The following is a 25345-nucleotide window of genomic DNA, read 5'->3' as shown; positions in this document are numbered from 1 at the left end:
GACTCCATAATTTGCAGATCAAAGGGTTCCAGCTGGACGAATGCCATCCCATCCCAGGCCTGTTGAAGACTTCATTACTCAAAGGCTAAAATTTATATTTCAAGAGATGAAGCCACATTAAGAAGCCCACTGGCTTGCAGTTCATTCACTTCACATTTTGGGCTCCACCAATTTAATTAAGTGAGATTTCAGAATAAAAGAAAAATAGACTTTGGAACACATCTGAAAGCCTTTTTTCCTTCTCTCACATATTTCAAAATTAATGGGGATGTTTTCCCAACATTACTCCCCAAACAATAACTCTGGTACTAGCTTTATGTTCTTTTTAGATCGGATACTACACATATCCATAACCTTATTTTACAGGGTTTGGGGATGAAGTAGTACGGTAGGGTCAAAGATTTCACTCGAAAGCCACAATTTGGAAGTGTAAGTATACTTATTAATATTGGACTCTATAGTGGAACACTTAAAAGGTGAGAGATCTTGGCTTCAAAGAGAGAACAGAACGCCTCACAGTTATCAAACGTCAAGTCTTCTTTCCAACTTTTCCCACATTAAAGTCCCCTTTTCTGAGTTTGGAGATAAATGGACAGAAATTATAACCGGTCGCATAACTATTACAAAACCGAAAATAAGACACTTTCGTAAAACCAGCTTTCGGAAGGAACTCAATGGTAGCAACTCACATCAGCCTGCAAAGCCATCATGGTATGATTACTTAGGCATTTCAAAGCATATTATATAATTAATCAAATTGAAAAGCATGAGTATCCTATTGTAAAAAAAAATCCTCCATAAAGAACACTTTTCATTGCTGTCAAGCCCCTTCAATATTTGATGAAGTAATTTTACCCCCTCCTTTCAAAAGACATTTTCTTTTATTATGTATCCTAAGACACTTCAACTAAAAACCCAAATCTGAATATTTCAATAAGGTTGTTTTATTATTCAGTAGATTCATGGAAATTTTACTAGGATGACAGAGAAAATTCCACACCATTCTGTCTCCACTAATACAGGTACAAGGCTGCAGCTGGCAATATTACTAGGATTAGCATAGTATGATGAAATATTTAAAGGAAATTTTTTTCTAAAACCTAATAAATCAAATGACTGCCAAATGTCATTAAAGTGATGGTCTTTGACTTGAATATGCTTTTCATATTCAAATTTGGAAAGAAAGATGAAAGCCGGGAAAGGTTACTCGGTTTCAACTAATAACCTCAAGTACTCTCCATTCACATGCATAAAAAATGAAATGGGTTCTATTGTCTAATCTCACTTCAGAAACAACTCTTCCCTCTTGCACAGGCCTAATATGGTAAAAGAAATATTTAAAATGATATTACTTTTTTCATGAGAAATATTATGTGCTTGTCAAAACTAGTTCATTTGTATACAGTTCATAAATTTAATCCAAATGTGGAATGCTGCATAATTAAGTCTTTTACATAACTTGAAAATTCATTTGACAAACTTAGGAGTGTCATAAAAATGGCATTTAAAGAAAGTATTTATACTGCTTTCTTTGGCACAAATGGTCTGGGGAAAAATCAGCTCAAAAAGGCATAGGAGGATTGCATATTTGTTTCCAGTTTATAAGACTATAAGGATCTATTAGCCTGTTTGGTACAAATCAGAATTCAAAACAAATGAAACAATAGGAAAACAAAGGAAATCAAATATATTTAAATGCACAGACCATTAACTATATTTTAAACGAGAGATCTATCAATTTAAAAACTTGAATCCTTTTAAGAAATTAAGTTTTCAGATAAAACTAAACCGTAGCTTGTGACTGAAATATCTAATATTCACACCTTATATTTCAGCATCGAAGTATTCACTTTCTCTGACTGTACATACAACGGATAGAAACCCTACATTGGGAAGCAAGAATATCATTTAAATGCCTTTATACCGCCTTCAAACTATTCTTGAATTTTTACCCGCTCCTGATTATACATTTCATGCCTTTTCTGGGTTTGCTCTTGCATTATTCGCATTCCTCTTCTACCTTAATTTTTCCCAATGCTCCTCAACCAAGAGTACCTTTCCCCCACATCATAACTGAGCAAAATCACAACAACTGATCACTACCGGGCCTATCTGAGACTAAATGGGCCTATTATAAAACAGAAGCAAATATTAGCATGGGAATACTGATAGAGCTTTAGGAGGTCCAAGGCAAGCTAATGATACTATTTTCATTGAAAACTAGGAAACCGGGACACCACCGCAGACTTCCACACCACATCACATGTCACCCTACTCCTCAAAAATCTCCAGTGGTTGCCCATCCAACTCTGTATCAAACAAAAACTCCTCACCGTTGGGTTTAAAGCAGTCCCATCACCTTGCCCTTTCCTACCTCACCTCAATTCTCTCCTTCTATAACCCGCTCCGCGGATTTCGCTCCTGTAGTGCTAACCTTCTCACTGGGCCTCCATCTCGCCTCTCTCACTGCTGATCCCGGCCCACATCCTACCACTGGCCTGGAATGCCCTCCCTCCTCAAATCCAACAGACAATTACTCTCCCCCTTTTCAAAATCTTATGGAAGGCACACCTCCAAGAAGCCTTCCCAGACTAAGCCCCACTTTCCCTCCTCTCCCACTCCCTTCTGTGTCACAATGACTTGAACCCTTTGCTCTTCACTCCCCGTCCCCAGCCCCACAGCACTTATGTATATATCTGTAATTTTATTTATTTGTATTGATAGCTGTCTCCTCCCCTCTAGACCGTAAGCTCATTGTTGGCAGGGAATGGCACTGTTTATTATTGTATTGTACTTTCCCAAGCACTTAGTACAGTGCTCTGCACACAGTAAGCGCTTAATAAATACAATTTGAATGAACGAATGAATGACACCACACCATTTCCCCTCTAAACTGTAAGATTCTTGTGGTCAGGTAATGTATCTACCCACTCTGTTGTACGGTACTCGTCCAAGCGGCGTGGCTTGGTGGATAAAAACGCAGGCCTGGGAGCCAAAGGACCTGGGTTCTAATCTCAGTTCTATCACATAATAATTGCGGTATTTGTTAAGTACTTACTGTATGCCTAGCACTGTATTAAGCTGTTGCCTATGTGACCTTGGGCAAGTCACTTAACAGCTCTGTGCCTCAGTTTCCTCAACTGCAAAATGGGGATTCAATACTTAGATGGTGAACCCCATGTTGGGGCAGGGACTGTGCCTGACCCTGTATCTATCCCAGCACTTAGATTAGTGTTTGACACACAGTAAGTATTTAACAAATACCATAAAAGAGTGGTTAGAACAATGTCTTGCAAATGGTAAGTGCTCAATAAATACCCATGATTGACTGACTGGTTGATTGGGCATCTTTCCCTTCTCTCTAAAGGTCTGTGAGAATGGGAGACAGGGATAATGTTAGGGAAAGTTCCTCGGCACCGTGATGAAGCAGTGGTGGTTTTGATTTCAAAACCATATCTTCCTGAATTGGCCAATACCCCCAATATAAATTCAAGGAATTCTGATTGCCAGCATAAGGGATTCACCTACAGGCTAACCCAATATAATCAATCAACCAATCAATCAATTGTATTTATTGAGCGCTTACTGTGTGCAGAGCACTGTACTAAGCGCTTGGGAAGTACAAGTTGGCAACATATAGAGACAGTCCCTACCCAAATATGTCTCCTGTAATGGGCAAAGGTTATCCTTAATCACTGGCAGCTCACAAGAATTCAAATCTAAATTTAGCCATCAATAAGTCTAATAAACATTTGGCAAATATTCTTGTTTGGGGGAAATCTCTTCGATTTGGTGTTAAACTCAGATTTTTCTCAAATTAAGAGACTTCGGTTTATGTAGGATAGATGTGGTTTGCTGAGTTTGATGGGAAGGAAGTTCCATGCAGGGGGAAAGGCATGAGTAATGGGTTGGGATATTTTTAATAAAATGTGCATAGATGTATAGTTTAGTAAGAAGTTGAATAATATATTTCTTGAACTATACAAGCTAGATGGGTTCCAGAAGGATATGTCTGAAAGTTCTCTACAAAATACTGCATGCTACTTAGTAATAATAATGACGGCATTTACTAAACGCTTACTATGTGCAAAGCACTGTTCTAAGCGCTGGGGAAGCTACAACGTGATCCGGTTGTCCCCCATGGGGCTCACGGTCATCATCATCAACCATCATCAATCGTATTTATTGAGCGCTTACTGTGTGCACAGCACTGTACTAAGCGCTTAATCCCCAGTTTACAGATGAGGTAACTGAGGCACAGAGAAGTTAAGTGACGTGCCCAAAGTCACCCAGCTGACAATTGGTGGAGCCGGAATTTGAACCCATGACCTCTGACTCCAAAGCCCGTGCTCTTTCCACTGAGCCACGCTGCTTCTCTCCATGAAAACAGTAGATGTGCATGTGGTGATATTAACTGTTGCTGCTATTTCTTATATGAATCGGTAAAATACGCCTCTTTCCATCTGCCTCTAAAATCTGACTCATCCTTTGATTGCTATCTCTTCCGGCTATCGTAAGGACAAGATAAACTTTCCTTCTGCACCCTTTCCCCCGGGTCAGGCCTTCAACAGGAAAGACAGCCTCTCCTGTGGTCCTCTTTGGCCAAAATGTCACTTTTTCAGATCCACCCAGTGACAGGGTCGGATTCAAGGATATTTGTTACTCATTGACTAGGTAGAGGTTATCTGTCTACACGACTTTCTCCAAACAACAAAATTCTCCAATGCCCTGCTATGGGACAAGGAAGATTCAGATGCTGCTGGTATCAAATATTTCTTTCTGCATCAGATATTTTGTTGCCAACAAATTTTGTTGCCAGATGCAGATGCTGCTGGTATCAAATATTTCTTTCTGCATCAGATATTATGTTGCCAACTTGTACTTCCCAAGCGCTTAGTACAGTGCTCTGCACACAGTAAGCGCTCAATAAATATGATTGAATGAATGAATGAATATTTAAGAGACATCATCATCATCATCAATCGTATTTATTGAGCGCTTACTATGTGCAGAGCACTGTACTAAGCGCTTGGGAAGTACAAATTGGCAACATATAGAGACAGTCCCTACCCAACAGTGGGCTCACAGTCTATCTATAAGACTGTATTGAAAATGCAATTCAGACATTTTCCTCTTGGCTGGGTCATCACAACACTGTATTAGGAAATATTTGGACAGTGTTAACAGCCATTGCAAAACGTTTAGTACATATTTACTATTCTTTGTATTTTGTTAATGATGTGCATAGAGCTTTAATTCTATTTGTTCTGTCGATTTTGACACCTGTCTACATGTTTTGTTTTGTTGTCTGTCTCCCCCTTCTAGACTGTGAGCCCGCTGTTGGGTAGGAACCGTCTCTATACGTTGCCGACTTGTACTTCCCAAGCGCTTAGTACAGTGCTCTGCACAGAGTAAGCGCTCAATAAATACGATTGAGTGACTGAAATGATCTGACGCAAATCAGGGGTCACAATAAGAGAATTCACCCAGCTCTGAAGCCTGGCTCCATTGGCAACTCTAGTTCCTTATAATGACTTGCAGGGGGATCCGTCCCCATGGCAGGGTGGGTATTTACGGGTTTTGTATAGGTCAGGGAGGGATCTAGGGGTAGGCAAAATGATGGCCCAAGAAGGCAAACTTGTCACTTTGTCTTCAATCAATCGTATTTATCGAGCGCTTACTGTGTGCAGAGCACTGTACTAAGCGCTTGGGAAGTACAAGTTGGCAACATACAGAGACAGTCCCTACCCAACAGAGGGCTCACAGTCTAAAAGGGGGAGACAGAGAACAAAACCAAACATACTAACAAAATAAAATAAATAGAAGTCTTCCTAAACTACATAAACTCCAAAAAGCTGGAGGGTCACCTGAACCGTTGCTGACTAGGCCCTCGTTTCCTCTTCTTCCACTCCCTTCTGAGTCGCCCTTGCACTTGGATTTGCTCCTTTTATTCACCACTCCCTCAATCCCACAGCACTTATGTCCATAACCGTAATTTATTGATTGATATTAATGTCTGTCTCCCCCTCTAAACTGTTGGCTCTTTGTGGGCAGGGAATGTGTCTACCAACTCTGTTATATCATAATCTCCCAAGTGCTAAGTGCAGTGCTCTACCCACAGTAAGCGCTCAATAAGTACCATCGATTGATAGGCTGATTGTAGCAAGTGCTGTTCCAATGCGGCTGTTACCAGACTTTCTAGATCCATTAAAACCCCGAAAATTTCCCCAACATCTGCCGATCTCTTTTCAATCTTCTTCTACTACTACTATTAACATTTACTATGTACTAAACTCTGGGCTGGCTACAAGGTTATCAGATCTGTCACAGTCATCATCAATCGTATTTATTGAGCGCTTACTGTGTGCAGAGCACTGTACTAAGCGCTTGGGAAGTACAAATTGGCAACGTATAGAGACAGTCCCTACCCAACAGTGGGCTCACAGTCTAAAAGTCCCTATCCCACATGGGTTTCACAGCCTATATGTTCAGATACACTTCTAACATATTTATAGTACATTGGAATGGTAAAAATGTTACGACGTATTGTTATAAAATTGTAAAAAGTAGATTCTTTTCTGGAAAGGATGGCTAACAGTTCTCATTCTAGTCAATCAATCGTATTTATTGAGTGCAGAGTGCATGCAGAGTACTGTACTAAGCGCTTGAGAGAGTTCAATACGACAGAATTGGTGGACGTGATCCCTGCTCTCAGGAATCTTACAACTAGTGGGGGAGACGGATGATAAAATCAATTACTGATGGGGAAGCAACAAATCATAAGGATTTGGAGGAGATATGATTTTAATAGGGATGTGAATACGGGGAGAGCGGGGATCTATCCGTAAACTCCCCAGTCTGTAAACTGGTTTCTAGTTTGGAAGCTCCCCTTGAGTCTGTGAGTTCGTCTCTCATCTGTAAACTTGTTGCGGGCGGGGAATGCGTCTGTTTATTGTTGTACTGTCCTCTCCCAAGCGCTTAGTACAGTTCTTTGCACACAGAAAGTGCTGACTGAATGAATCTGTCAGATTATGAAGGGGGAGTTCCAGGCCAGAGGGAGGATATGGGCGAGGGTAGTTGGCGAGACAGAAAGGATGGAGGCAATGAGTAGCCTGGCACTAGGTGGTCTATCGACCGCATAGACTAAAACCCACAGAGCCTAATTTCGTAGTCTACATCAGGGATTTAGAGGAGGATGGTGTGGGCAGGGGCCTACTCTTCTCATTGGCGGCAGTCCTCGCTTTGCTTCCAGTTGTTGAAAGGTGGCCTTGAGAAACTGGTTTTGAAAAGAAAATGAACTAGCTTGTGCCTGCTGACTTGGGAAGCTTTCAAAACATATTTCGCCGAACACTACAATTGCTGTCTCTTGGAGGTAGCTGGTACTGGTCACGAGAGCTTGGCTTCTGAATGAAGAAGTGATTTAGACACGTCGAACACGGCAGCTTTTACAAAACAGTTAATAGCACCAGCAAGGTGCACTTATCTGTAATGTGGGACAAAGAGAGGGCTGTAAATATACATAGCGGAACCAGAAGATTCATTATTATATATACACCTGCCTCACCTATTATTACCTTATAGGCATATTTTAAGACAGTGAAATGCCAGCAGTTAATTTTACTATGAAAATCGAAGGCTGTATTATTACTCGAATGATAAAGTGAAATGTAGCAGTGCAGATAAAGGAGGGGGTGGGGATGGTTAATTTTTTTCATGCCAAGGCAAATGCAAATTTCCAGTTTTGATGTCTGTTTTGAGGACCCCGAAACAAGGCTTTTAATCAATGTATTATACATCAAATTGATACTGTTAACTTCCGATTATTCAAATTTATGAAATATTCATAGAGAACTGTCCAAAGTTTTACGTTTCCCAGACTTTTTTCCTCCATTAATTATCATGCCTAGAAGCTTTTTAGTAAAAGGAGCAGTCATCAGCCTGACTGAACCTGACAAGCTAGCAAGGCCCAATTACAATGGCACTCTGTGGCACTTTGATGTCTTGGAAACCAAGAGAGATAGGGGCAAATTGTATAGCACATTATGTTAATGACTTGATTTAATCCAGCCACTAAACTTTATGTAGCCTGTTAAAAAAGATGCTAACACTAATTATGCCACTTTGGAAAGGAAAGGAGGGGACAAGCATTTCATACCGACAAAGTGAAGCTCATAAATGTTGTAAATGAAATGAAACACAACGAAGTAATCTATGATTAATTATACATCACAGATATGAAGAAAAGAGAAACAGGCAAGGAGCACAGCTAAGTACTGGAAAATCTCTTAGATTTCTTTCATTGATCAACATAGCTAAGAAATAACCATGAACCGCCTGATTTTGCAACATGCAAAAAAGTAATAGCGTGATCTTTAGTGGCTTAAACACTTGAAATTGGTTAAATGGATGCATCGCCATGCGATTCAGAGGTGCGGTAAAATGAGCGGTGCTGATACTCATCTCCAGGGTAAAAGAAACAGACACTTTTTCTATCATCCAAACTCAATGTTGCAAGCTGATTCTTTTAAGGGAAGCAAAGTACAGACTCTCGCTCCTCCACTCAGCGGAAAGTCAGGGAAGCTCCCGTGACCTTCAAGCTGAAATGCTCTTTTCCCTTTAGGAGTTACGTTTCAGGAAGCCCAACTCCCCGTTTTCACATAATCCGCCCCTTTGATCATATGAGAAAGTTAGAGGGCCACTAGCCACGGACTGGCCTAAGCTTGAAATCCTCTCACTACTCCCTTAAAACCATCCGTAAAATAAAGTGAACCAACTTCTAGAAATCTGTCTGGGACGAGACTACTGCTTCTCTTGATGATGATGAGTATTTTCTAGTTTGGTTCACAGTGTTACAGATTAAAGGGTTTTATTACATTCAATATGTAATTAAACAAAGCTCAGTTCTACCTATTAAAAGAACTTCTCTCTACATTACACTGGTGGTGGAATTTCTAAAAGAGTGAGAGATGAATAGATGAGCAGCCAATCAGGCATGAAACATTGCTTAATGTAGCCGGTTGCATTAGATGATGTTGCACATGCTTTACTTAGATAGTGTCTCGGCACAAATCAGACTATTAAAGACCATTGTAAGAAATCACAGTTTAGGATGGTGAGTGGTCAAGGTCGTACAGTTGAAATAGGATGTAATAGAGGGAAAAAATCCAAATGACTTTCCCTGAAATGAAAAGAAAGAGTCCAAAACAATCTACTTAAGAAGGAATAAATTATATATTAGAAGGAGGTAATTTTTTTTAGATGAGCAGTTCTGGCTTTCATGAAGCATATGTTACAGAACTTCAAGTACTTTCAATTTAATTAAAAACCTTCATTCTTCACATTTTTAAGAGAAATATGGAATAGCATTCAAAGGTGCTCTGCTAGAGACAGACAATTGGTAGTTTTGGCTTTTGTCCCTTCCCACTTACCTTCTCCTTTCCTAGTACCAGGTGTCCCGAACAGTGATTCATTCATTCAATTGTATTTATTGAGTGCTTAGTGTGTGCAGAGCACTGTACTAAGCGCTTGGGAAGTACAAGTTGGCAACATATACAGCCGCTCCCTACCCAACAACGGGCTCACAGGCTAGAAGGGATGGCTTCCTTCCTTCTAGTTTTCCCTGACAGTGGTAATGGGAATTGTGGCATTGGGAAATGGAGCACGGATTCGTCCAGGCATCTGTACGGGCTAGGGAATAAAGTCTGGAAAATCCATCCTGGGTGAGGGAACAGAGAGGTGGTGGGGCGTCGTGATTCTACCTGGTCGGACACCTTAGGAGAGTAATAAGGGAACAAGTGAACACCCCTAGTTTCTTCAAAGAGGAGGAGGTGCCCCGTTAGCCTCCCAGGAATCATCATCATCATCATCAATCGTATTTATTGAGCGCTTACTATGTGCAGAGCACTGTACTAAGCGCTTGGGAAGTACAAATTGGCAACATATAGAGACAGTCCCTACCCAACAGTGGGCTCACAGTCTAAAAGGGGGAGACAGAGAACAAAACCAAACATACTAACAAAATAAAATAAATAGAATAGATACGTACAAATAAATTCAATAAATAAATAAATAGAGTAAAAAAATATGTACAAACATATATACATATATACAGGTGTTGTGGGGAAGGGAGGGAGGTAAGATGGGGGGATGGAGAGGGGGGAGAGGGGGAGAGGAAGGAAGGGGCTCAGTCTGGGAAGGCCTCCTGGAGGAGGGGAGCTCTCAGCAGGGCCGTGAAGGGAGGAAGAGAGCTAGCTTGGCGGATGGGCAGAGGGAGGGCATTCCAGGCCCGGGGGATGACGTGGGCCGGGAATACATTCCAACTCCTAAAAGCAGGAAAGGGGGGCTGGGGAGGAGAGAGGCCGATACTCAAATAGGTGCTTCAAGAAAAGCAGCGCAGCCTAGAGGGTACAGCACGAGTCTGTGAGTCAGAAGGACCTGGGTTCTAATCCCGGCTCCCCTACTTTTCTCCTTTGTGACACTGGGCAGGCACTTCTCTGTGCCTCAGCTACCTCATCTGTAAAATGGGGATTGAGGTTGCGAGCTTGGATCTATCCCAGTGCTCAGTATGGAGGCTGGCACATAGTAAGTGCTTAACAAATACCATGAAAAAAAAATAAGCGCCAGAGCCTACAGACAAACTCTCTCCATAATGGAATTAGTAAGGGTCTAGGTCATAATAGTCTCCAGTGGCTACCAATCAATCTGCGCATCAGGCAGAAACTCCTCACCCTGGGCTTCAAGGCTGTCCATCACCTCGCCCCCTCCTACCTCACCTCCCTTCTCTCCTTCTCCAGCCCAGCCCGCACCCTCCGCTCCTCTGCTGCTAATCTCCTCACCGTACCTCGTTCTCGCCTGTCCCGCCATCGACCCCCGGCCCACGTCATCCCCCGGGCCTGGAATGCCCTGCTCCCTCTGCCCACCCGCCAAGCTCGCTCTCTTCCTCCCTTCAAGGCCCTACTGAGAGCTCACCTCCTCCAGGAGGCCTTCCCAGACTGAGCCCCTTCCTTCCTCTCCCCCTCGTCCCCGTCTCCATCCCCCCATCTTACCTCCTTCCCTTCCCCACAGCACCTGTATAGATGTATATATGTTTGTATATATTTATTACTCCATTTATTTATTTTACTTGTACATACCTATTCTATTTATTTTATTTTGTTAGTATGTTTGGTTTTGTTCTCTGTCTCCCCTCTTTTAGACTGTGAGCCCACTATTGGGTAGGGACTGTCTCTATATGTTGCCAACTTGTACTTCCCAAGCGCTTAGTACAGTGCTCTGCACACAGTAAGCGCTCAATAAATACGATTGATGATAATGTTGTATGGGATGAACACGCATACGTGGACTGGTGACTGCACCACTAATACATTCATTATGGAGAATGACTACAGGAATCGCCCAGCCACTAATGGAGAGAACCATTCCCTTGCCAAAACGATGCAGTCTTGCTTTCTCATAACAGAAGTCAATACTGCCTGACAGCCACTTAGAGACCATGCTTCTTGGTATCATTCATTCTACGGAGCTTGAACCTAATGAGAAGGATTAGTTGACTGTGTTGGCTAATCATCTTGGATTTGCCTAGGTAGGCACTAAATAACTACATTAATTGGGTGGAACACAGCTTCTCAGTCTTATTTGACTCGGGAAAGAAGATGGGGAAATCGATGATCTGGATGAGGTGAAATTTAGAGTGTACACATTTAGACTCTAAAACTTGCTGTAGGCAAGGAATGTGTCCACTAACTCTGTTACAGTGTTCTCTCCCAGGTGCTTAGTATAGTACTGTACTCACATTAAGCGCACAATAAATATGATTGACTGACTGATAGAGGCCACTCGAAAATGATTTTGGAAAAAGGTCCCATCTCTCGTAACCTGATGGCAATCACCATCATCATCATCAACATCAATCGTATTTATTGAGCGCTTACTATGTGCACAGCACTGTATTAAGCGCTTGGGAAGTACAAATTGGCAACATATAGAGACAGTCCCTACCCAACAGTGGGCTCACAGTCTAAAAGGGGGAGACAGAGAACAAAACCAAACATACTAACAAAATAAAATAAATAGGATAGATATGTACAAGTAAAATAAATAAATAAATAAATAGAGTAATAAATATGTACAACCATATATACATATATACAGGTGCTGTGGGGAAGGGAAGGAGGTAAGATGGGGGGATGAAGAGGGGGACGAGGGGGAGAGAATTTCAATCAGGGAACAAGCATGGCCTAGTGGATAGAGCCCGGGCCTGGGGGTCTGAAGGACCTGGGTTCTAATCCCTGCTCCACCACTTGTCTGCTATGTGACCTTGGGCAGGTCACTTCACTTCTCTGTGCCTCAGTTCCCTCATCTGAAAAATAGGGATTAAGACCGTGAGCCCCACATGGGATAGGGACTGTGTCCAACCTGATAAGGTTATATCTACCCCAGCACTTGGTACAGTGCCTGGGACATGGTAAGTACTTAACAAATACCATAACGAACACCATAACAAATGAAAATGAGACCACCACAAGGAAAGCTAAGGCTCGTCAATGTGCAAGAATTCTCTGGTTTGATAGTCTTACTGGTAATTCAGTTAAGATTAGGTTTAATTGCCATAATGTGGGAGATAGTTTGTTGGAGAGTAGATTTTGAAGAGGTGCTTCATGAATTTCAAGACCCTGGGACAAGTCACTTCCTTTCCATGTACCAAATGTTGTCATTTCTAAGAACTGATACTCCTTCCCTACCCTCCCAAGGATGATATGAGAATAAATGAAATCATGATTATGAAGCGTTTGAGGATTCTGACATAAAGGTACTAATCTTGATTCTATTTTCTTTGTGGAGAGAGATGAAAAGAAGGTTGATGAGGATAATAGCATGTGTGGGAAATTACAGAAGGAAAGATACTGTAATTCATACAAATGGTGCTCAAACTATACTGTAGGGAGGCCTGGATCATTTTAAGAGTGAAACGCTAACAAGAGTCGATTGTTCTCCAAAAGTTAATTTATCACAATATTTCTATAGGCAAGTAATGGAAGTATACTTATTCGGCTCTATTTACCTATTAAAGACATTGGCATTTAAAATAAAATATCATTTTAAAAGCCACATCCGTAGAAATATTTTAGAATCCAGAAGATTGACAGTTTACTGCTGTTCCTATAAACTACCTCTTCAAAAAGTCTATTTTAGTGGATTCCTATTTATCTCTCATCCATCAGATCTGGAGTAATACACCCTTATTTGGAGCTCTTTTCTATGGACAAAAGTAAAAAGTGGAACTCCATTAGGAATTTGAAATCTGTGGCTTTCAAATGGAAAAGGGAAGAAATAAAGATGCAATTTAACTTTAAAAATAAGAAACGGAAATTGAGAATATGAAAATAGAATGAACCAGGACACATGTAATCAAAAAAAGAAAGGAGGACAAAGGAGAAAGGGAAAGATGGGAAAACATTAGAAAAAAACCCAGGTGTTTTGGAAATTAAGGATTTGCCAAAGGTTAAATATGGATGACACGAGCTGCTGTGTAATGATGAGGCACATAGCATGAAGACACAAAACATTCAGGATGCAATTTCCTCGGCAAAGAATGTGAACTGAAAATGCTGACAGGAGGGCGAGTTCATGAGATTCTTGTACAGTGTTCTGCACACAGTAAGCGCTCAATAAATACGATTGATGAAATACGATTGATGATGAGAGGACACAAAAATAAATGAAACTGTATGCTCCTCTAAAGCCAACCTACTCACTGTACCTCGATCTCATATATCATCACCAATCGTACTTATTGAGCGCTTACTGTGTGCAGAGCACTGTACTAAGCGCTTGGGAAGTACAAATTGGCAACATAATCCATATATCTCACTGCCTATTTCTTGCCCACGTCCTGCCTCTGGCCTAGAATGTTCTCTCTCTTCATACCAGACAATCACTCGCCCCCCGCTTCAAAGCCTTACTGAAAGTACATCTTTTCCAAGAGGCTTTCCCTGATTAAGCTTTCATTTCCTCTTTTCCCACTCCCTTCTGCATCACCCTTGCACTTGGATTTGCTCCCTTTATTCACTCCTCCCTCAGCCCCACAGCCCCTCAGCCCCACAGCATTTATGTACATATTCACAAAATATTTATTTATATTAATGATTGTCTCCCCCTCTAGAATGCAAGTTCATTGTGGGCAAGGAACATGTTTACCAACTCTGTTATACTGTACTCTCCCAAGGACGCAGTAGTGTTCTGCACATAGTAAGCCCTCAATAAATGATTGATTGGTCTTAGATTTAAAAATTGGCCTAATCGATAACTAGACTGTGAGGACAATGCTCACATTAGCTCGTGAGAATTGCTCTTTAGTCATCTTTTCTTTTCTTTTTCCTAATTGTTTCTCCTGATTTCTCCTAATGAAGTAACTAATCGCTGATCATGCATCTTGTCACATTTTTCACGTTGGCAATCTTCCCTCCCACATACTGGAACCTCATTGCAGGAAGAAAAGTGGTAGTAGGCCAAGTTTCTCAAGTTAACAAATCGTACATTTGAAAGGGCTGAATATGCCTTCTTTTAATAAAGCCAAAGGGCCTATTTGGGCAAACAATGTAAATGAACTGTTTCCCTGTGGGGAACAAAAAGCTTCCCATTTTTAACCAAGACTGTGCCGCTACAGATGCTCTGGAAGCCTTCTGAGCCCCACAGCTACAAAAACAAGTCCCTATCCAAAGTGGTACTTTATATTCAAAGAAGCAGCTGTCTTGAGCCAAATCCAACCTTTTGATGATACTCGGTATTTGTCAAACGCTTTGCATTTTTAAAAACTTGAGGTGTTCACACACCAACCTTGTTTGCCTTACCCACAGCTCCACTTGTCTAGAAGAAAGCACTAGAGAAGTGTGATCCTGCAAAGGATTCATTCATTCATTCAATCGTATTTATTGAGAGCTTATTGTGTGCAGAGCACTATACTAAGCGATTGGGAAGTACAAGTTGGCGACATATAGAGACGGTCCCTACCCAGGATCAGGTTGAGAGAAGTGCTTTATCTGAAATGATGACTTGAAATCTTTTTCATGGCATTTTTTAAGCGCTTACTATGTGCCAGGCACTGTGCTAAGCATTGGGGTGGGTATCAGCTACTCAGGTTGGACACAGCCCGTGACTCACATGGGACTCACAGTCTTAATCCCCATTTTATATATCAGGTAACTGAGGCAGAGGGGTTGAGTGACTTGCCCAAGGTTACACAGCAGACACATAATAGTAATAATAATAATGATGGCATTTATTAAGCGCTTACTATGTGCAAAGCATTGTTCTAAGCGCTGGGGAGGTTACAAGGTGATCAGGTTGTCCCACGGGGGGCTTACAGTCTTAATCCCCATTTTACAGATGAGGTAACTGAGGCCCAGAGAAGTGAAGTGACTTGCCCTAAGTCACACAGCTGACAACTGGCAGAGCCGGGATTTGAACCCATGACCTCTGACTCCAAAGCCCGGGCTCTTAGAACCTAATTCCTTCTGACTCCCAGGACCATGCTCTATCCACTAAGCCACACTGTTTCTCTAACGACATCAGAGCTCAGCGGGAGGAATGAATTAAATACACTGATAATAATAACGATAACAACGGTATTTGTTAAGTGCTTGCTATATGCCGAGCAATGGGTTAGATATAAAATAATCAGGACAGGCAAAGTCTCTGTTTCCCATGGGGGTCACGGTCTAAGTGTGGGACTTATACTGAATGACTTTCTTCAAAGCTCTCACTGGACATTAAAGGACTGATGCGCGTCTACAACGTGCGTCAGTCTGGTGCACCAACAAATAATTGAACTGGAGACTTCTGAAGTCCACAGGAAAGCAGGGTGGCCTAATGGATAGAACACAGGCTGGGAAGTCAGAAGGACCTGGGGTTTAATCCCGGCTCCGTAACTTGTCTGCTGTGGGACCTTGGCCGAGTCACTTCACTTCTCTGGGCCTCGGTTACCTCATTTGTAAAACAGGGATTAAGACTGTGAGACTCATATGGGTCAGGGACTGTGTCCAACCTGATTAGCCTGTATAGCACAGTGCCTGGCACACGGTAAAGCCCTTATCAAACACCATAAAAAAGCCCACGATGCTTCATAAAATTTCCCCATACTCCAACCTTAATCATCAGATTCATCCCCATATCTCTAGTCAAATCGTTCAACTACAGCGTAGGGGTTTGTTGCTGTTGGTAGAAAAAACCGGTCTACACTTGGAATTTTGGAGCATGCAGTCCAAGTGGAATAATAATTCACTGGGGGAGAGTTGGAAAGATAATTAAACTAAGACTTCCAAAGCAAAATAGGAGTAAACACTGTAATGGTTGGAGCAGAGGCCTTAGAAAATATAGCACAAACAGAAATGAGGTGCAGTTTAATATTTTTCCAAACTTGCTATTCAAGGTAAAAGGTAAAATAAAGGTAAATAAATAAAGGTAAAATAAACTACATTCCATTTGTAGCAAAACCAAACTAACAGGCAGCAGGCATTAACAGGCACTCACCATCATCATCATCAATCGTATTTATTGAGCGCTTACTATGTGCAGAGCACTGTACTAAGCGCTTGGGAAGTACAAATTGGCAACATATAGAGACAGTCCCTACCCAACAGTGGGCTCACAGTCGGGCCTATGCCATATGTGTTACCTTGCGAGAGCTACACTGAGGCCTACACAACCAATAGTATGCTGAGCACTGTTATAATCCCTGCCCTCAAGGGATTTACAATCTGGAAGGAGTTTCCTTGATTGAACCAGAGTCAGGAGAACTTATGCAAAGTAACAATTATGACTCATCATCATCATCATCATCAATCATCAATCGTATTTATTGAGCGCTTACTATGTGCAGAGCACTGTACTAAGCACTTGGGAAGTACAAATTGGCAACACATGGAGACAGTCCCTACCCAACAGTGGGCTCACAGTCTAAAAGGGGGAGACAGGGAACAAAACCAAACATACTAACAAAATAAAATAAATAGGATAGATATGTACAAGGAAAATAAATACATAAATAATAAATAAAATAAACTCATAAAAGCAGAAGGTGAAGCTCGAGGGAGATAAGGGATATGTCCAGAAGAAGTGCTGCCTAGTGGTTAGAGCACTGTAATATCCAGCACTTAGAACAGTGCCAGGCACATATTCAGCGCTTAACAAATGCCATGACTATTATTATTATTATTACCACGGTATCTGAAATACCATTTCCCTTACCTGTACTTTACGTCAAGGTCTTTCTTCCTGCCTAGACAATAAGCTCCTTGTGGGCAGGAATTTTGTTTACCAATTCTATTGCATTGCAGCCTCCCAACTGCTTACTATAGTGGTGTGCACATGGTAAGTGCAAAACAAATCACGGCTTAGTGGAAAGAGCACGGGCTTAGGAATCAGAGGATGTGGGTTCTAATCCCGGCTCCACCACCTGTCTGCTGTGTGACCTTGGGCAAGCCACTCAACTTCTCTGTGCCTCAGTTTCCTCATCTGTAAAATAGGAATTAAGACTGTGAGCCCCACACGGGACAACCTGATTACCTGCTACCCCAGCGCTTAGAAAAGTGCGTGGCACAGAGTAGGCACTAAAAAAAATACCATAATGATTACTATTAAATACCACTGATTGGTTTAAATAATAATAATAGTGGGATTTAACCAGACATACAGTTGGGTCCAGAGGAGGATTTTTTTCTAGGATAGGGGAGACGTCAGTGTGTTTGACGGAAAAGGGAGAGGAACAATCGGAGAGTGATATGTTGTCAATTTGTACTTCCCAAGTGCTTAGTACAGTGCTCTGCACACAGTAAGCGCTCAATAAATATGATTGAATGAATGAATGAATGATTGTGGTACTTGTTTTATTTTGTTGGTATGTTTGGTTCTGTTCTCTGTCTCCCCCTTTTAGACTGTGAGCCCACTGTTGGGTAGGGACTGTCTCTATGTGATGCCAATTTGTACTTCCCAAGCGCTTAGTACAGTGCTCTGCACATAGTAAGCGCTCAATAAATACGACTGATTGATTGATTGATTGATTGATTGTTAAGCACTTACTGTGTGCCAGGCACTGTACTAGGTGCTGGGATCTATACAAGCAAATTGGGTTGGACGCCGACCCTGTCCCACATGGGCCTCACAGTGTCATACCCCATTTTGCAGATGAGGTAACTGAGGCCCAGAGAAGTGATGTGACTTGCCCAAGGTCACACAGCAGACAAGTGGGGGAGCCAGGACTAGAACTCACGACCTTCCGTCTCCCAGGCCCCTGTTCTATCCACTACACCAGGCTGCTTCTCACAGGGAAAAGGGATGGGTGCAAGTGGAAGGGGGTAGATTTTGAGAGTAGATGAGCAACCTCCTCTTCAGAGACAGTGGCGAAGGATGAAAATAAAGACATCCAGTGCCTGGCACATAGCGAGCGCTAAATGACGACCACAGCTCTTATTATTGTATGGGGGTTGTAGGAAGCTGGCAAGTGAGAGAAGGGGAGACTACAGGGAGCTTAGCCTGAGTGTTTCCATTCTGTCAACTATGTAGTTGTCAAGGTCACCACTGTGGGGAAGGTACTGGAAAATTTGGATGATTTCCAAAAATTTTTAAAAATGAACAATCCTCCAGTAAAAAAAAATGTTTTGAATGAAAATGGGCAAATGTTAAACAAGAGATTGATAGAAAATACCATTATTTTGAGTTGCCATGAAATTCCTTACCTGTATGAAATTCCTGGACATGGGACTTGGAACAATGCAGTCATCACTGTCAGTCATTACTGATTCAATCGGGTCAGCAGCAGATCTATTTTCTTGATCTAACAAAAAAAGAAGATCAATAAAGGCTTGAAAAATTACCCCGTGCCCTTTGAAATGTACAGAGAATTGTGACTGTTCTCAACTCGAGTATAACCGTAATGACTGATCTCTACTCTGCTGTAGAAACAGCGTGGCTTAGTGGAAAGAGCAAGGGCTTGGGAGTCAGAGGTTGTGGGTTTGAATCCGGACTCTGCTACTTCTCTGCTTTGTGACTTTGGGCCAGTCACTTAACTTCTCTGTGCCTCAGTTACCTCATCCGCAAAATGGGGACTAAGACTGTGAGCCCCACGTGCGACAACCTAAAAACTTGTATCTACCCCAGTGCTTAGAACAGGGCTTGGCAAATAGTAAACACTTAGCAAATACCATCATCATCATTACTCTTATTACTCTTTTAAAAGTGGAAAAATTAAAGGGCAGGATTAACCCTTCTTCTGAAAAAGTTGATACAATTTTCCAGAGATCTTAATCCACAATCAATGTCTGAGTGGCAAGGAGAATCTGGCTGGAGAAAGAAAGGTTTGCGGAAACAATTGAATGCATTTTCTGCTACCCCATTTTGGGGCTTCTTCATCTTCTAGGCCAACACGATAAAATGTCTTATAAAGAAACAATGTATCAGCCAGAAGACTATAATACTACCCAAGTGGTCTTCAAACCCAAAATAACAACAAATGCATCTCAATTATTTCCAATGTAAGAAGTAACACTGTGTCCCCAAATGTTTTTTCCTCACGGTTTCCAAAGCAGAAACAAGGCATTAGAAAGGAGGGAACTAAAAGAGAAAATAACACTGAGAGGCAGTGTGGTCTAATGGATAGAGCTGGAGCCTGGTACTCGGAAGGACTGGGGTTCTAATCCTGGCTCTGCCACTTGTCCGCTGTATGATCTTGGGCAAGCCACTTCACTGCTCTGTGCCTCAGTTCCCCCATCTGTAAAATGGGGATTTGAGACCAGGAGCACCGGCTGGGACAGGGACTGTGCCCAATCTGATTAACGTGCCTCTACCCCAGTGTTTAGTACAGTGCCTGGCACATAGTCGGCACTTAACGAATACCAGAAAAATAACTCCATCTTTAAAGAGGAGGAAGTGATGGGCAAAAAATCGGAAAGGCGCAGGACAAGGGACCTTGGCAATTTCAATAGTTCAAGATCAATCAATCAATGTCTTGTCTTGTTGTCGGTCTCCCCCTTCTAGACTGTGTGCCCGTTGTTGGGTAGGGGCCGTCTCTATGTGTTGCCTACTTGTACTTCCCAAGCGCTTAGTACAGTGCTCTGCACACAGTAGGTGCTCAATAAATACGATTGAATGAATACGAATGAATGAATGGTATTTATTGACCGCTTTGTGCAGAGCACTATACTAAGTGCCTGGGGAGTATGATACAATCAATCAATCAATCGTATTTATTGAGCACTTACTATGTGCAGAGCACTGTACTAAGCGCTTGGGAAGTACAAATTGGCAACACATAGAGACAGTCCCTACCCAACAGTGGGCTCACAGTCTAAAAGGGGGAGACAGAGAACAAAACCAAACATACCAACAAAATAAAATAAATAGGATAGAAATGTACAAGTAAAATAAATAAATAAATAAATAGAGTAATAAATACGTACAACCATATATACATATATACAGGTGCTGTGGGGAAGGGAAGGAGGTAAGATGGGGGGATGGAGAGGGGGACGAGGGGGAGAGGAAGGAAGGGGCTCAGTCTGGGAAGGCCTCATGGAGGAGGTGAGCTCTCAGCAGGGCCTTGAAGGGAGGAAGAGAGCTGTTGGAACACACATTCACTGCCCACAAAGAGCTTACAGTCTAGAAGGGGAGAAAGCCATTAATATAAATAGCAATATTTCAAATATAGACATAAATGTCTTAGGACTTAGGGTGAGGTGAATATCAAGGGCTTAAAGGGCAGAGCTCCAAGTGCTTGGAGACACAGAAGGGAGAGGGAGTTGGGGAAAAAAGGGCTTAATCAGGGAAGGCTCCTTGGAGGAGATGTGGTTTCGATAAGGCTTTGAAGGTGGGGAGTGTGGTGATCTGGCACATAATATAATAATAATGATGGCATTTATTAAGCGCTTACTACGTGCAAAACACTGTTCTAAGCGCTGGGGAGGTTACAAGGTGATCAGGTTGTCCCACTTGGGGCACACAGTCTTCATCCCCATTTTACAGACGAGGTAACTGAGGCACAGAGAAGTTGAGTGACTTGCCCAAAGTCACACAGCTGACAGTTGGCGGAGCCGGGATTTGAACCCACGACCTCAGACTCCAAAGCCCGTGCTCTTTCCACTGAGCCACGCTGCTCGCGGCGCATGTGGAGGGAGAGTGAGTTCTAAGGCCTTATGGTCCAAGACAACCTTGGATAACACTGTTTGCGTTCGCTTTCTTTGATTAATGTGCATTCTCCGCAAAATATTCCTTAAAACAATTCTTATCTGAAAATGGGCTATAAAGTCAGGTTCACGTATGGGTTTGTAGAAGCCAGGCAGAAACCATGTTTGTAGATTCAATTATCTGAGAGTTTTCAAGTGGGCTAAGAATAGAAGCCACCATGCCATCTCACCGCGGCCACCAGGAATTTCGGAATGCCGTTTCTGCCGAATGAGCAGCTCTAATGAGACAGTTTCTACTGCTAATAAATTAATTAATAATGGCATTTATTAAGCGCTTACTACGCGCAAAGCACTGTTCTAAGCGCCGGGGAGGTTACAAGGTGACCAGGTTGGCCCACGGGGGGCTCACGGTCTTAATCCCCGTTTTCCAGATGAGGGAACTGAGGCACAGAGAAATTAAGTGACTTGCCCAAGATCACACAGCAGACGTGGGGGAGCCGGGATTTGAACCCATGACCTCTGACTCCAAAACCCGTGCTCTTTCCACGGAGCCACGCTGCTTCTCTGCAGATGCCCACCCCAAAGGTGGGGATGGGATGGGGAGGTCTATTGAAGATACAAAATGGAGGCAGCGACCTCGACTGAAAAAAGAAAACCACCTTCTGTTTCCAACTCCTCGGGAATTTCCGTTCCATCGTCAGAGGTGGCCGAGCTCTCGTCGGCCAGCTGACCTTCAGAGAGCTGAGACAAGTCTTCTTTTCCTTGCTGGATTTTGTCATTTACTTTGTCTGCTAACCTTTGGTGGAAAACCTCAAGACAAACAAGAAATACCAAGAGCTGTTTATGACCCTTTTGTTCAAATTTACACCATTTCTGCTAAGGCGTTCCAACTGCAATGCTATCGAGATTTAAGACTCGGAATACAGCTATTTATTATATTCACTTATTAGGAAGGCTATTGCTTAAAGAGTGCAGACTGCAATGAAAAGCTCATCAGTTATCACTGGAAAAAACATTATTTGTCAGAGTGAAATATGCCCAAATTCATAACCAAATGCATTCACTCAATATTTTAATTCGCATAATCACTTGATACCTGTCAACATAAATACAACCATGAATTACCAGTATTTAAAAAATATTCACATTTGTTTTTTAAATATTTTTCATCCTAGAAGGCACATTTACAAGTACAATATCTTTATTATGCAATTTTGAAAAAAACTGGCACCAGAGGAGTAAAAAATAGGCTAAATGAATCTTTCTTCAGGCGTAAGTTTGCTTTCCAGATACAGAATGCGCCTGATTCCAGCCAAAGAACCAGAAGAAAGATAGCTCTTTGGGGAGACAGTCAAGTAAAGAAAAATGCATCATTTTTGAAAATAAATTGCAGAATGCCCCAAACTAAGAACTTAGAAAAATCATGATTTCCCTACACTGTTCACTGTAGCTAAAGGATAATAATAATAATAGAGCATGGCTTAGTGGATAGAGCATGAGCCTTGGGATCAGAAGGTCGTGGGTTCTAATTCCAGCTCCACCATTTGTCTGCTCTGTGGCCTTGGGCAAGTCACTTCACTTCTCTGTGCCTCAGTTACCCCATCTGGAAAATGGGGATTGAGACTGTGAGCCCTACAAGGGACAGGGTCTGTGTCCAACCTGATTTGCTTGTATCCACCCAAGCGCTTAGTACAGTGCCTGAAACACAGTAAGCACTTAACAAATACCACAATTGATATTATTAATTTTTATTATTAATTAATTAATTAATTAAATTAATTTAAAAATTATTAATTTTTATGATTTGTTAAGCGCTTACTCTGTGCCAGGCACTAAGCGCTGAAGTAGATACAAGCAAATCGGGTTGGACACAGTCTGTCCCACGTGGGGCTCCCTGTTTTAATCCCCATTTTACAGATGAGGTAACTGAGGCTCTGAGAAGTAAAGTGACTTGCCCAAGGTCACGCAGAAGACAAGTGGTGGAGCAGGGATTTGAACCAAGGTCCTTCTGATGCCCAAGCCCATGCTCTATCCACTAGGCCATGCTGCTTCTGTGCTGCTATGGGGCACAGAAATATGTCTAACCTTGTGCTCACAAATTAAAATCCCATATTAGTTTAAAGATAAGTATTAGCTTCTAGAGAAATAGATACCTCTGGAACATGTGAAACGGGTGCAGAATTAACTTCTGTTTTCGCTGAAGCCTCTTTCACATCTTCATCTGAAGCAGCTTTCTATCGGATAGACAGATGCATTACTTAACTTTTACACTAGCAAAGTGGTGATTTCTGCCATACATCATGCTTTATTATGTTTAATTAGGCTCGCCAAAGTTCCTTAAGTAAAAGATGAATGAACAAGGTTTGGTAGCGACGGAGCTCTGTTTTCTGTTTGACAGAATGAAACATATTGAGGCTACTACTCTGGTGTCCAAGTTTATTCCCTGGCAGTCAGCTAGACCCTTTGGAAGGGATAATTAACTCCTTCAGTTCTCTGGGAACTGCTACTCTATTTTTTTACTCTATTTATTTATTTATTTATTTATTTTATTTGTACATATCTATTCTATTTATTTTATTTTGTTAGTATGTTTGGTTTTGTTCTCTGTCTACCCCTTCTAGACTGTGAGCCCACTGTTGGGTAGGGACTGTCTCTATATGTTGCCAATTTGTACTTCCCAAGCGCTTAGTACAGTGCTCTGCACATAGTAAGCGCTCAATAAATACGATTGATGATGATGATGCTACGTTCGTTGGCATAGTCTAGGCGCAGCGATGTCCTAAATGGTCCCCCTGGCAGCCTGAAGGAGTTAAAATGCCATACTGTCGGGGCGGAATTCTATTAATAATAAGAATAATAATAATAATATTATAAATAAATTCTATAAATACAAAGAGGCTGTGGTCTCGGCAGTGAGAAAGATTTAGGGATCGCTAAACAATACAGAAGTAGTACCGACATCTTAATACAATTCACTTGGTTGGTAGATTTTAGGGCAGGGACAGTGCCCGTTGTAGAGCAGGGATTGTCTCTATCTGTTATCGAATTGTACTTTCCAAGCGCTTTAGTACGGCGCTCTGCACACAGTAAGCACTCAAAAAATATGACTGAATGGGATTGTCTCTATCTGTTACCGAATTGTACTTTCCAAGCACTTTAGTACGGCGCTCTGCACACAGTAAGCACTCAAAAAATACGACTGAATGAATGAAATAACAAAAAACAGAGAGCTTTCCTTTGGCTATTTCCCAGTCTTGTTCCCTATGCTATTTTAAATTACCAGTGCACTTCAAGCACCATTCCATACATCTCACCATGTTCCCTTGGGGTGAGAATTTTCCCACTGCAGCCAGAAGCCACTTGCCTCAATGGGTGATAATAACAACAATTACTGTGATATCTGTTAAGCGCTTACTGTGTGCCAAGCACTGTGTTATGTGTTAGGGTAGATACAAGATCATCAGGTCCCACATGGGGCTTAAAGTCTAAGTAGGAGGTGGCACAGGTAATCTCCATTTTGCAGATAAGGGACTTAAGTCCCAGAGACATGAAATGACTTCCCCAAGGTCACACGGCAAACAATATTTATTTATTTATTTTACTTGTACATTTCTATCCTACTTATTTTATTTTGTTGGTATGTTTGGTTCTGTTCTCTGTCTCCCCCTTTTAGACTGTGAGCCCACTGTTGGGTAGGGACTGTCTCTATGTGATGCCAATTTGTACTTCCCAAGCGCTTAGTACAGTGCTCTGCACATAGTAAGCGCTCAATAAATACGATTGATTGATTGATTGATTGAAGTGGCAGAGCCAGAAGGAAAACGCAGGGCCTTCTGATTCCCAGGTCCGTGCTCTATCCGTTAGGCAACGCGGCTTCCCAATGGTTGTACCATTATAAAATATGAGGGAAAACAACCAGCAGGTGCCTTGCAATGGCTTCCTCCTAACAGAAGTGATACTTTCTAGTTATATCTGTTCCTAGAAGCATCCCTTAAACATTCTGATTTTTTTGAGGCTTACTGGAGGCTGAGAGGGCTGCACATCCGCAAAAGACACCTTCTTGTCTGCTTGGGCGGATCGTTGCCTTGGTTTGGGTGTCGGTGCCTACGATAAACCAAAACATATCAAACTGAGTGGGGAAGAGACTGGATGTACACCGCCCTCTAAATAGT

At 42.0% G+C, this 25345-nt stretch overlaps 1 protein-coding gene across 4 annotated transcripts in view; it reads right to left on the bottom strand.

Moving 5' to 3' along the window:
* Positions 1-25345, bottom strand: part of RPGRIP1L (RPGRIP1 like) — a 128608-nt gene that overhangs the window by 27880 nt on the left and 75383 nt on the right. For all 4 annotated transcript variants that reach the window (XR_005452893.1, XR_005452895.1, XM_038753709.1 and 1 more), the window contains exons 19-22: positions 25194-25277; positions 23327-23407; positions 21833-21983; positions 18732-18829 (exon numbers count right to left, since the gene is read on the bottom strand). Coding sequence is in view for 2 of the 4 variants with exons in the window: in XM_038753709.1 (XP_038609637.1) it covers positions 18732-18829; positions 21833-21983; positions 23327-23407; positions 25194-25277 (414 nt within the window). In the remaining 2 variants the exon portion in view is untranslated. The remainder of the gene's footprint in view (positions 1-18731; positions 18830-21832; positions 21984-23326; positions 23408-25193; positions 25278-25345) is intronic.

This window comes from Tachyglossus aculeatus, chromosome 11, assembly GCF_015852505.1.
Source record: "Tachyglossus aculeatus isolate mTacAcu1 chromosome 11, mTacAcu1.pri, whole genome shotgun sequence".
Classification (NCBI taxonomy): Eukaryota; Metazoa; Chordata; class Mammalia; order Monotremata; family Tachyglossidae; genus Tachyglossus; species Tachyglossus aculeatus.
Note: the sequence above shows the minus strand (reverse complement) of the source record. Positions and strands in the feature narration are given on the sequence as shown.